The sequence below is a fragment of the Octopus bimaculoides genome, chromosome 19 (assembly GCF_001194135.2).
Source record: "Octopus bimaculoides isolate UCB-OBI-ISO-001 chromosome 19, ASM119413v2, whole genome shotgun sequence".
NCBI lineage: Eukaryota > Metazoa > Mollusca > Cephalopoda > Octopoda > Octopodidae > Octopus > Octopus bimaculoides.
Window position 1 is genome coordinate 48,028,378 of NC_068999.1, and position 12,799 is coordinate 48,041,176.

The window sequence follows — 12,799 nt, forward strand, 5'->3', positions numbered from 1 at the left end:
GCCAAAAGTGAAGGTTAAATTCTTGCTAATTCACTTTTTTGCTTAGATTTGTTACCGTTCTGAGAAAGTAAAACTAGTTTCAATGTAGATTATGAAATGATCTTTTCCAGGGTGGTCAGCTTGTGATTAGAATTGGTGACAGTGATATCCAGTTTGATATGAATTTCCATTTATATTTAACCACAAAAATCCCAAATCCTCAGTATCTGCCTGATGTGTGTACTAAAGTGACAATTATTAACTTTATGGTAACTAAATCAGGACTTGAAAATCAAATTTTAAGGTGAGTCTTTTTTTTTTTTTTTGTTCCCCTAGTCTATTATATCTTCAGCATGCCACGCTGAAGATGATATTTTAGATTTTATTTAAGCATTTATTTTGTCATTGTATTCTCTTTGTGTGTTAATTTCTCAGTATTTTGTGTTCTCATAACACACACGCACATACATGACACATATGCGTGCATGTAGATGCATATATGTGTGTGTGTGGCTGTGTGGTTAAGAAGCTTGTTTCCTATCCATGTGGTCTTGGGTTCAGTCCTGTTGTGCGGCACCTTGGACAAGTATCTTCTACAATTGTCCTGGGCCAACCAAAGCTTTGTGAATGGATTAGATAGACAGAAACTGAAAGAAGCCTGTCATATATATAGCTGAACCCAAAACCAAGCTGCTGACCAGCACAGCAATGTCCACACCTATTATAACATTCCTTTTATCATCAGGTGTGGCTGTATGGTAAGAAGCTACCTTCCAAACCACATGGTTGCAAGTTCGAGTCCCACTCTTTTGCACCTTGGGCAAGTGTCTTCTACTATAGCCTCGGGCTGACCAAAGCCTTGTGAGTGGATTTGGTATACAGAAAATGAAAGAAGCCTGTTGTGTATATATGTGTATATGTATGTGTGTGTGCGTGTGTGTGTGTATTTGTGTGTGTGTGTGTCTGTGCTTGTTCCTGCCTCTACCATCACTTGACAACCAATGTTGGTATGTTTACATCCCCATAACTTAGTGTTTCGGTGAAAGAGACCAATAGAATAAGAACTAGACTTACAAAGAGTAAGTCCTGGGGTCAATTTCTTCAACTAAAACCCTTTAAAGGTGTGCTCCAGCATGGCCACAGTCAAATGACCATAACAAGTAAAAGAATAAAAGTAAAAAAAAAAAGGAATTAATTTTGTTGACTTGAAATTGTAAAAAAAGGAAAAAGAGAGACTTTAATCATTCAGCTCAGGTTAAAACATTATTGAAATGGTTTGATTTTTTTAGTGATGTTGTACGTCTTGAAAGACCAGATTTGGAAAACCAGAGAAACCAACTGATTGTGAGAATTAATGCTGATAACAACCAACTGAAAGCAAGTGAAAACCGCATTCTGAAGCTGTTGTTTGAATCTGAAGGAAATATTTTGGACAACGAAGAATTGATTAACACCTTGAATTCGTCCAAGGTTTGGTTTAATTGTTACAAATTCACCGTTTTTCTAGAAAGTTCTAAAGTGGTACTTAATCATCATCACCAAGGGCATCCAGCTGTAGAAACTCTGCCAGATCAGATTGGAGCCTGGTGCAGCCTTCTGGCTTGCCAGTCCTCAGTCAAATCGTCCAACCCATGCTAGCATGGAAACCGAACGTTAAACGATGATGATGATGATGATGAATATAAAGATGGATGAGATGCTACTGAGCATTTCATTCCACTTACTAATGATTCTGTCAGCTTACCACTTTGAGACTATGAAATAATAAAGTGCAAAACTAAATGCTTTACTTGTACTTTATTATTTTTTTTTGTCTTTCTTTGTTCCAAGTTTAATTCAGCCCTGGGTGAACATTTCCTTTCATCAAACCAACTTCAATAAAATAAGAATTAATAAATAAATGATAAATACAAGACACCAATAATCTAAACAGCAACAAAACTGATATTGCTATTCTTCACAATATATTTAATTAATATTTTGTCTTTCAGATCACATCAAAGGTTATAAAAGAGCGTTTAAAAGAAGCCGAGCAAACAGAACAAAATATATCTACTGCTCGAGAGAAATACCGGCCAGTTGCTACCAGGGGGTCAATCATATATTTTGTTGTGGCAGATATGGCTGAAATTGATCCTATGTATCAATTTTCATTAAAATATTTCAAACAAGTAAGCAAAAATTTAACTGCTAATAATTTATACATTTTCATGTAAAATTAATTTCTCTGTAGTGATTAAAATATTTAATCTAAATTTTCTTTTCTTGACCCTTTGCTTGTCCAAAGCATTTTCATAACTTTCTCCCAAAACTCAGATGCTTGTTTTCAGACTTTTAGTTAAGCCTTTCTTTTTTCATACATTCTGAGTAATATAAAGCTTTCCTTTCATAAGCCCCAAGTATCTTCATTTGATAAAACCATATGAAGTCCTTACAAAATCTAAATCATTATGAATTACTAGCAGAAAGACAACCTGCCTGGGTCATGAAATATCGCCACCCCTTTTCACATTAAATTCCAATATGATTATAATCCACACCATCTTAAAAGTATTTAAAGACTTTCATTAACAATACCCATTTTCTTAAAAGTTATGAAGAAACAAAGTCAATCAGCTTCAAGTAATTATACTGAAGTATAAACAGGGTCATTAAAAGACTAGTTTGCAGTGTAAAATAATTGTACTGCAGTGAATAGAAAATAGTTTCATGATTGATTCACAAATCTAAAAACATGGTTTGATAAAAATATATTACAATTAGAATTTATAAAAATTTTCTGAACAGTATAGACTTTAATAATTGCTGTCTTTTAGTAAAAATTATGAACTCCAAACTAATTAATAAACAGTTTTCTTGATTATACAATCGATACATTGTTAATATATCTCATAGCTTGCATTTATTTATATATTTTTCAATAGTTATTCAATCTCACCATCAAAAACACCAAGAGAGCAGAAGACTTGCAAAAACGAATACAAATGCTTATCTGTGAAACTACAAAATTCATTTATAAAAATGTATCTAGGTAAAGTTTTCCTTTTTGGCATTGTGTTTTGTAATCATTTATTTTTCATATTCTTAATGTCAGAAAATTCCATAAAAAATATGGCTGTGTAGTTAAGAAGCTCATTTTGCGGCAATGTGGTTTTGGGTTCAGTTCCTATCAGTTCCACTGTGCAGCACCATGAGCAAATGTCTTCTACTATATCCCAGGCTATAGCAGGAGTGAGTTTGGTAGGCAAAAACTGTGTGAAAACTTCTATGAGCTATTTTTCTTATATTTGCTGCATTGACCATGTGTGTTCATTTATAGTGAGAAATTTGTGGCTTTGGAGTGTTGACTCCTATTTCTAGCACAGCTGGCATTTTTGGGACCCTAATTTATACACACACACACACATACACACACATACATGTGTATGTTTGTATGTGTGCATATGTGTGTGTGTATATATATATGTGTGTGTGTGTGTGTGTGTGTGTGTGTGTTTTTATGTCTGTGTTTGTCCCCTGTCACTGCTTGATGACTGGTAGTGGTGTGTTTACATCTCCATAACTTAGCAGTGCAGCAAAAGAAGACCAATAGAATAAGTGCTAGTCTTCATAAAATAAGTCTTGGAGTCGATTTGCTCAACTAAAACCCCTCAAGGTGGTGTTCCAGCATGGCTGTAGTCAAATGATTGAAACAAATAAAAGAATGAAAGACAAGAATATATTGAAAACTTTGGAATCCTGACTTTGTTTTTCTCTCATCTCACTTTTTTCAGGGCTTTATTTGAAAACCATAAGCTCGTATTTTCTTTCATTTTGTGCATTGGAATACTGAAACACGAAGGCAAACTTACAAATGAAGAATGGAATTATTTCTTACGAGGTGCTCCAGTCATGAATGAGGTGATTGTTAAAAACTTTTTCCTTTTTTTTTTTTAATATTGCTGCATGGTAAGAAGTGTGCTTCCCAACCACATGGTTCAGGGTTCAACCTCAGTGTGGCACTTTGAGCAAGTGTCTTCTGCCATGTTAAAACATTATTGAAATGATTTAATTTCTCTAGTGATGTTGTACGTCTTGAAAGATCAGATTTGGAAAGCCAAAGGAACCAAATGATTGTAAAAATTAATGCTGATAGCAACCAACTAAAAACAAGTGAAAACAGCATTCTGATGCTGTTGTTTGGATCTGAGGGCTGACCAAAGCCTTTGGGTGAAGTTGGTATGCAGATACTGAAAGAAGCCCATCATGTATATATGAGGGGGTACTGAAAAGTTCCTGGCTTTAAGGGTATTGCATGAAAGGCCTGCTTGGAGGCTCAACCTTCCAAGTTCTTTTGCAAGGTTTAGAAAAACTGAAGGACCACTGCAATAAGTGTGTGTGAATCTGAGAGGGGAACACATTGAATAAAATCATAATTAACTGATCCTCCTGTATTTTCTTTTACCCAAAGCCAGGAACTTTTCAGCTTATATGTGTGCATGTGCATGTGCATGTCTTCAAGTGTGTGTGTGTGTGTGTGTGTGTGTGTGTGAGAGAGAGAGAGAGAGAGAGAGAGAGAGAAAGAGAAAGAGAGTCTATCTCCTTGCCTTGATATCTTATGTATTGAATTAGCAAAATCATGGGGGACCCCCAAAACCTATTGGCTCAGGGGCCCCACTAAGTCTAAATTTGGCCCTGATTATTATACTACCATACAACTAACAGCATAAATCATATTATGCAGAGTTTTATGAGTTAGATGTAGTTGCATCTATACTCAGGTTGATGCAACATGTCATCTAACTTCCAGCATAGAACACATTTTTTTTGGAAAATTGCTTCTATTTTATTTACCAGTTTGAGAAGAGAAATATAACTTATACATCTACAAATGAAGTCTTGCTCCAGCTTTTAAAGCTAATTTCTTTATTATTTACAATTTCTGTTTTAGAACTTTCAAAATGAATTCCCTGTAGATTTGCTGAATCAAAACACATGGAATGCTGCAGTAGAATTAAGCAATAATTTTCAAATATTCTCCACTCTTGTACAAGATATCACCCATTATCCTGTATGGGTGAACCTCGGAGACACACAAGTAAGTGAAGATATACTAAGTTTCAAATTTTGGCACAAGGCCAGCAAGTTCAAAGGCGAGGGTAAGTTGAATAAATTGACCCCAGTGCTCAACTGGTATTTACTTCATCAACCGCGAAAGAATGAAAAGCAATGTTGTTGCAGGAGTTGCCAGAATGAGCTTGTAGACAATACCAAACTGCATCGGGGGCTCTGACTCCTAATTTTTCCTTGGGGTTTATTCCCAAAGCTTTTCCTATTGCTGGGTGTGGCCACAAGACAGCAGAGGAATCAGGTGCCAGTCAGGCGGCACTGGCATCGGCCACAACTAAAATTTCCATTTTGGTTTTGATTTTCATTTGCTTTTGATTTTGATTTTTGATTTGAATGTATTAAAATTAATGTAGGTGTTAATTAGAAATGTATAAGATAAAGACTATTCAGTTCAAAGTAAATTTCTTCATGTCGTAGTTAACCACATCAACTTATCAACTGTAAAATAACAAGTAAGCATATAAAAAATATACTAACATAATCAACATCTTCAGACATTTATTTGATCTTCCATGAAAACATTTCTTGTCATGGGGGAATATTAGCATATATGGAAAAAGATGAGGGTTAGCAACAGGAAAGGTATCCAGCTGTACAAAAAAAACTACCTCAACAAATTTCATTCAATCCATATGAGCACAGAAAAGTAGACATTAAATCAATAATCAAATTTCACTGTATTGTTTTCCTTTATATTTCATTCGTTTCATTTTCATTTAATTTAGATACATGCAAATCCAGAGATAAAAGACCAGACAGATTTAAATCTAAACAACCAGTCTTCACCATCCAAAGAATGGCAGAAAGATTTGTCCAGTTTTCAGAAACTGTTATTCATCAAAGCCTTTTGTGAAGAAAAGGTAACAATTACATTTCTTGCCACAAATTTTATATATAACAATCTTCCTTGCAGGTTGGTTTTTTTTTTTCTTTTTTTGCAAATTTTATTTGCTTATAAAATATTGAAGCATGTGTCTTTGAAGATTTGTGCTTTTTGTTGTTGCTTTTTTATATGCTACTCACACCCCCATGAAATAACAATGTTATCTATTTACAATTAGTTAAAATGAAAATAATGTAGGCTTATCATGAGTGACAGAAACAGTATTGTTTCAAAATATCAATCTGTGTAGCATACTTAAAATAGACACATCACTGAAAGCCTAATAAACTGCAGTATTTGTCTTGAGATAGCATCTCATATACATGTAGTGTTAAAAAACACAGAAACATATCAGTAACAGATGAAAATCATCCTGCAGCAGTAGAGGCATCTGTAAGAAATGCAATCTCAAGACAAATACCGCAGTTTACTAGGCTTTCAACAATATGTCTGTTTTAAGTATGATATTTAGATTGCTATAATCTAGGTTCATTTTTATCAATTGCTTACATTATACATAATATAAATGGTTAGTAAGGCGGTGAGCTGGCAGAAACGTTAGCACGCCGGGTGAAATGCTTAGCTGTATTTCGTCTGCCGTTACGTTCTGAGTTCAAATTCCGCCGAGGTCGACTTTGCCTTTCATCCTTTCGGGGTCAATAAATTAAGTACCAGTTATGCACTGGGGTCGATGTAATCGACTTAATCCCTTTGTCTGTCCGTGTTTGTCCCCTCACACCAGGCAAACTGCTTAGCCGTATTTTGTCTGTCTTTATGTTCTGAGTTCAAATTCTGCCGAGGTCGACTTTGCCTTTCATACTTTCAGGATCGATAAATTAAGTACCAGTTGCGTACTGGGGTTGATTTAATCGACTGCCCCCTCCCCTGAAATTTCGAGCCTTGTGCCTACAGTAGAAAAGAATAATATATTCTGTCTATGGATGTAAGTCAATATTATCGGTAGGATTTGAAGTGCAGCCCTATGGAAGTAATAGTGTCAAGATATTGATCTTACAATCAGAGTGAGCTGGTGCAAAGAAGTAGAAGTATAATATCTGAAGAATATGCCAAAAGAGAATTTAGCCTGACTGGTCTAGCAGGTGATGGACATGGATGCAAATGAATATAATTAAAACTCGTTATTGAAACAAAATGTTTATCTTTTTTAAACCTTTCAGCATTTAAGCCAACCAAATCCACCCAATTATTCTACCTGTGTTATATTCAAACTGGCCTGATCTGACCTCTCACACCTACCCTACAATGTATTTTTAAAAATAAAGAATTATATCCCTGAAATCTCTTAGCTACCAGATAATGCATGATTAATTCAAAAATATGGATTAATAAGCATTACATTTCACAGAGTAATCTGAATGCTAAAAGGCCAACATCCACCTCTATATTTCAGACTGTTTTAGCCGTCACAGAATTTGTTTGTGAGAATTTGGGTCAAGAATATGTGGAGAGCCGTGCAGTTGATTTACAAACTATCTACAATGACATGAAGAAAGAAATTCCACTTGTTTTTGTTCTTAGTACTGGATCAGATCCTATGAACTCTTTAATGAGATTTGCCAAGGAAAAGAATTATTCAGACAGGTATAATAGTTTACCCTTTTGTTACTATATTTCTGTCGAAATACACTACTTTTGACTTATGCTGAGGTACTACCCTGAAGGGTTTAGTTGAACAAATTGACCCTGTACTTATCTTTAAATCTGGCACAAGGTTACGGGGGTGTAAACAAAACTGATACCATTCTCAAGCAAAGGGGAAGGCATGCACAGAGAGAGAGAGAGAGAGAGAGAGAGAGAGAGAGAGAGAGAGAGAGAGAGAGAGAGAGAGAGAGAGAGAGAGAGAGAGAGAGAGAGAGAGAGAGAGAGACAGATGCACATAAACACACATACATTAATATATAGATGCACATGCACACACATATTTACAACAGGCTTCCACACAGTTTTCACCAAGCAAATTCACCCACAAGGCATTGGTCAGTCTGAGGCAATACTAGAAAGCACTTACCAAAGATGCTGTTCAAGAGAAGCCTTAATCATGCTGCTCTTTCTCTGTTCTCAGAAGTCCTGCACAACTCATGCAACACATGTCGTATTAGAACAAGGAAAACAGTTAATCAAATAATTAAAGAGAAATTTAAACCACAAGTCAGTGCTTTTAGCTTATTGTCTAAATCCAACTACAAGCATTGAGTTCTAATATGCAGAGCACATTGTTCATCTCAGTAAAATGACTCAGTAAGCATGACTCAATTTTTAAACTCTTTGAATGAGAGTTGATCAGCTTTTAAGAATACAATCATATCTGCAAAAAGGTTGTAGAAAAAAATAAGTTTGTTAACATTCATTTTCTCTTATTCCTTTCTAGAATTTCAGCTATTTCTCTTGGTCAGGCCCAAGGTCCACTTGCTGAAGCATTAATTAAGGAAGCCACTAAAACAGGTGATTGGGTTTTCCTTCAGGTAAGTAAATTTATTTTTATTGTTCTTTTTTCCTTAGAAAATATTTTGCATGAAACAACGAAAAGAAAGCTGAAGATTTTACATTATTTCATTGTTTCAAATCATAACAGATTCACAGTATTTTCCCGCATACAAGTCAACATGGTATATAGTGTTGACATTCACACGTTATCACTATCTTTCTAAATCCTGTTGCATTTTACTTGGAATTTTGAGTCCTCTAACGTCATCTTGGTGTATAAGTTGACCTATCTTTTATGGTTGTGAATTTTGGCATGAAAAATTCGATTTGTATTGGCAGAAAATATCCTGCCTCTGTAGACATTATCATTTTCGCCTTTGTAAACTTGTACCCTCTTACTCTGAACAAACATCCTACTTTCTGTTCATACTCGAAAGTATTGTTATAGACTCTGGATAAAAACAGGTTGGTTTCTATAATTTATTTCTCAGACTATTTCAAAATATATCTCAAAAGTTTCCTCTCTCAATAAATATTCCTTTTAGAATTGTCATCTAGCTGCTTCTTGGATGCCTTCAATGGAGGAAACTCTCAAGGCACTTACAGATGAACCGGAACAAATACATGATGATTTCAGGCTTTTCCTGAGTTCCAAGCCTTCAAAACATTTTCCAATTAGTGTATTACAGAACAGCATCAAAGTTACCAATGAACCTCCGAAAGGAATCAAGGCAAATATCCGAAGAGCTTTTGGAGAAATTAGTTTAGCATTTTTTGAAGATCACAGTAAGAAATATTTTTATATTTTTACTTTTTACATTTAGTTTTTTTTTTTTTTACTTTTTTACTTTTTCCAGTCATCAGACTGCAGCTATGAAGGATTTGACCCCGGTACTAATGATTGTTTTTTTAAATTCTTTTAAAGTCTGGTACTTATTCTATCAGAATCTTTTACTGAGCCGTTAAGTTATGGGAACACAAACAAACCGACATTGATTGTCAATTGACTGTAAACACATGCTGGTGGCACGTTAAAAGTACCATTCAAGCATGGTCGATGCCAGTGCTGCCTGACTGGCCCTCATGCCAGTGGCATGTAAAAAGCACCCACTACACTCTCGGAGTGGTTGGCATTAGGAAGGGCATCTAGCTGTAGAAACCTTGCCAAATCAGACTGGAGCCTGGCGCAGCCTCCTGGCTTGCCAGTCTCCAGTCAAACTGTCCAACCCATGCCAGCATGGAAAGCGGACGTTAAATGATCAGAGAAATTAGAAAGAAGAGGACTGCATGGAAAAATTTATTTATATTAAGAAATTTTTACCCAATGTTTTTTCAGTGTATTAATTTGATTTACCATCCATATTCATATATAAAATACTACAATTAGCCATGATTTTTGATGGTACAGGCCAGCTAGTTATATAATAACAAAGATGACAATGATGACTCCTAACTCTTACATTTGATCTAAGTAATTATGAGTATTTTAGATTTCTTCCTGCATACTTTACGAAATTAGATTTCTCACCTTATAAAAAAAAACATTCTTTTGCTTACTTTTCATCCCAGTTCTTTCTGAAAAATGGCAAAAAATGGTTTTTGGACTTTGCTTTTTCCATGCTGTTATTCAGGAGAGAAAAAAGTTTGGTCCTTTGGGTTGGAACATAAAGGTAAGTTTTAAAACAATTCTTTTTAATCATTATCATAATTTTTTTCCACATCTGGGTGTCTTTTTTCCTTGTTTGTTTCATAAGTATATAAGAGACGTCATGACAACATAGCAAGGATTGTCCATTGGACACTTTGCAACAAGTATGGACTTGACAGAGCAGAAAAGTGGTACGAACATAAACCCGAAGGCATCATTGAAAATGATAATGCAAAGATCCTAAGGGATTTTATGATTCGGTGCGACCATGAGATAGAGAATAGGAAGCCAGACATAGTCTTAATTGAGAATAACAGCAAATGATGCTGGATCATAGATATAGCATGTCCAGCTGACAACAAGGTTTGCGATAAGGAAGAAAGAAAAGTCGAGAGATATGACAGGTTAGTTTGGAAGGTTAAGCAGTTGTGGCTGATGAAAAAAGTGGTAGTAGTACTAATAATTGTCAGAGCTCTGGAAATAGTGAGTAAAAATCTTGAGAAGTACATGAACAAAGAGCATGAGAATAAAACCTCAGAGGCCTACAAAGAATAAGTCCTGGGATTGATTTGCTCAACTAAGGGCAGTGCTACAGCATGGCCGCAGTCAAATGACTGAAATAAATAAAAGAATAGCTTTACATTTGTTTTGTATTTTTTTTTTTTTCTTTTCAAGTATGAATTCTCAGACAGTGACCGAGAATGTGCTTTGAACAAGCTGAAGATATTTTGCACTGATGGCATTCCCTGGGAGGCACTTAATTACGTTATTGGTGATGTAAGTGAACATCAGGATTTTCTTTTCTCTGAACTTCAAACTTGAATTCCTATCAATACAATGTGACTATTTAATTGTATGATAACACTGCTAGTTTCAAAAAGGAAACATACCTTAAATTTTTTACATATTTAAAAACAGTATTCCTTCTTTCTGTTTATCCTATTTGTATAACATTTTAATTTTTGTAGATTACCTATGGAGGTCGAGTGACAAACAGCTGGGATCAGAGATGTCTAAGAACAATCTTAAATAATTTCTTTAATCCTAAAATATTACAAGAAGACTATAGATATTCTTCATCAGGTATATTTTCTAATCCCTTTTATAAAATATTAAACAACCAACAGAATTAAAGTAAGTTTAGTTCATCTTTAAACAAAGCAAAATATTCTATGTCCAGTGTCTCAGTCTTTCTGCATGTTAGTAGAACATCACTGAGGCAAATGAAGAAGCTTTAAGTACCTTAGGATCACATTCATGAATAATGGAAAGCAGGAAGCTGAACTGGATGCTAGAATTACAGGTACTGGCACAGCAATGCGCTGGATCCAGCATTCAGTCATCATAAAACTGAGGTTGGTAAAAAAATGCCGAACAAGTTATCTTTAATTTAGTTTTTGTGCCTTTCCTTCTCAATGGTCATGAATTTTGGATAAACTAAAATTGGTGGGAGGGGTCCTCCAAAGGATCTGTAGAGTAATGTTACTCCACAGAGTGCATAGCTTGGAGATCAGAGTGTCTATATATACATACACACACATACATAAATATTTATAGAGGTATACACATATATATTTATATGTATAGAAGTATACATAAATAGAATTAAGGAGTGTAACCAATTTATTGCAAAATCTTGTATGAACCCCCACAGGTCATGTGGACCCCAATTGAGAACCCCTGCCTTGGATGTAGAAGTAAAAAAAATTGGTACCATGTTTGAATATGAAGCATGGTTCCCTCTGCTTTCTTGAGAATGTGAACCCATGGTCTGCATGTGGAATCTTAAGTCATAGCAACAAGAATTAAGTTGAAATACTAGTTAATTAACCTAATTATAAAATATTTACATTCAAAATAATCTACAGTGTTAATGCATGCAATTTGTTTTCTCATTGCTAGGTATCTATTATAGTCCAACTTATAAAACCTTGGAGGAACATCTTAGTTACATTGAAGAATTGCCCCAAATAGACCACCCTGAAATATTTGGGTTGCATGAAAATGCAAATGTTGCATTCCAGGTAAAGTAATTTCTAAGCTGTTTGTTTCAATTAATATTAAGTTATCTTAAGGTGGCTGGCTGTCAGAATCATTACCATGCCAGATAAAATGTTTAGCAGCATTTCTTCTGATTTGAAGTTCCAAGTTCAAATGCCACCAGGGTTGATTTTTTCCTTTCATCTGTTCAGGGTCAACAAAAGAAGTATCAGTTGAGCACTGGGATCGGCAAAAGAAGTACTTGACTTATCCTCTCTCCTGAAATTGCTGGCCTTGTGCCAAAATTTGAAACCAATCATTAAGTTGTCTTATAACAGTCATTTAAGTTATTTTAAAACAAAATGAAATAGTGTCCATCATCATCATCATCATCATCATCTTCGTCATCATCTTCCTCATTTAATGTCCTTGTCTCATGCTGGCATGAGTTGGATAGTTTGACAGGATCTGATGGGTCTCAGGACTGCATCATGCTCCAGTGTCTGCTTTAGTATTGTTTCTACAGCTGGATGCCCTTCTTACAGCCAACCACTTTACAATGTGTACTAGGTGCTCTGTTTACTGAATCACTTTTCAGATGATCAAACAGAGCAGTAGCAGCACCTCATGGTTCTTCATTATCATCATTAATCATAATTTTATATTTTCTTAAACTTCCATATTTATATATTTCTCTCTCTCTCTCTCTCTCTCTCTCTCTCTATATATATATATATATATATATATATATATAT

The 12,799-nt window shown here is 35.0% G+C and overlaps 1 protein-coding gene across 1 annotated transcript in view; it reads left to right on the top strand.

The window, feature by feature from the left end:
- Positions 1 to 12,799, top strand: part of LOC128250047 (dynein axonemal heavy chain 6-like) — a 16,218-nt gene that overhangs the window by 1,274 nt on the left and 2,145 nt on the right. The window contains exons 2-15 of the mRNA XM_052974715.1: positions 111 to 283; positions 1,269 to 1,449; positions 1,971 to 2,150; positions 2,904 to 3,010; positions 3,753 to 3,879; positions 4,910 to 5,056; positions 5,814 to 5,948; positions 7,383 to 7,573; positions 8,361 to 8,454; positions 8,962 to 9,202; positions 9,986 to 10,086; positions 10,740 to 10,841; positions 11,033 to 11,147; positions 11,967 to 12,088. Of these exons, the coding sequence (XP_052830675.1) occupies positions 111 to 283; positions 1,269 to 1,449; positions 1,971 to 2,150; positions 2,904 to 3,010; positions 3,753 to 3,879; positions 4,910 to 5,056; positions 5,814 to 5,948; positions 7,383 to 7,573; positions 8,361 to 8,454; positions 8,962 to 9,202; positions 9,986 to 10,086; positions 10,740 to 10,841; positions 11,033 to 11,147; positions 11,967 to 12,088 (2,016 nt within the window). The remainder of the gene's footprint in view (positions 1 to 110; positions 284 to 1,268; positions 1,450 to 1,970; positions 2,151 to 2,903; positions 3,011 to 3,752; positions 3,880 to 4,909; positions 5,057 to 5,813; positions 5,949 to 7,382; positions 7,574 to 8,360; positions 8,455 to 8,961; positions 9,203 to 9,985; positions 10,087 to 10,739; positions 10,842 to 11,032; positions 11,148 to 11,966; positions 12,089 to 12,799) is intronic.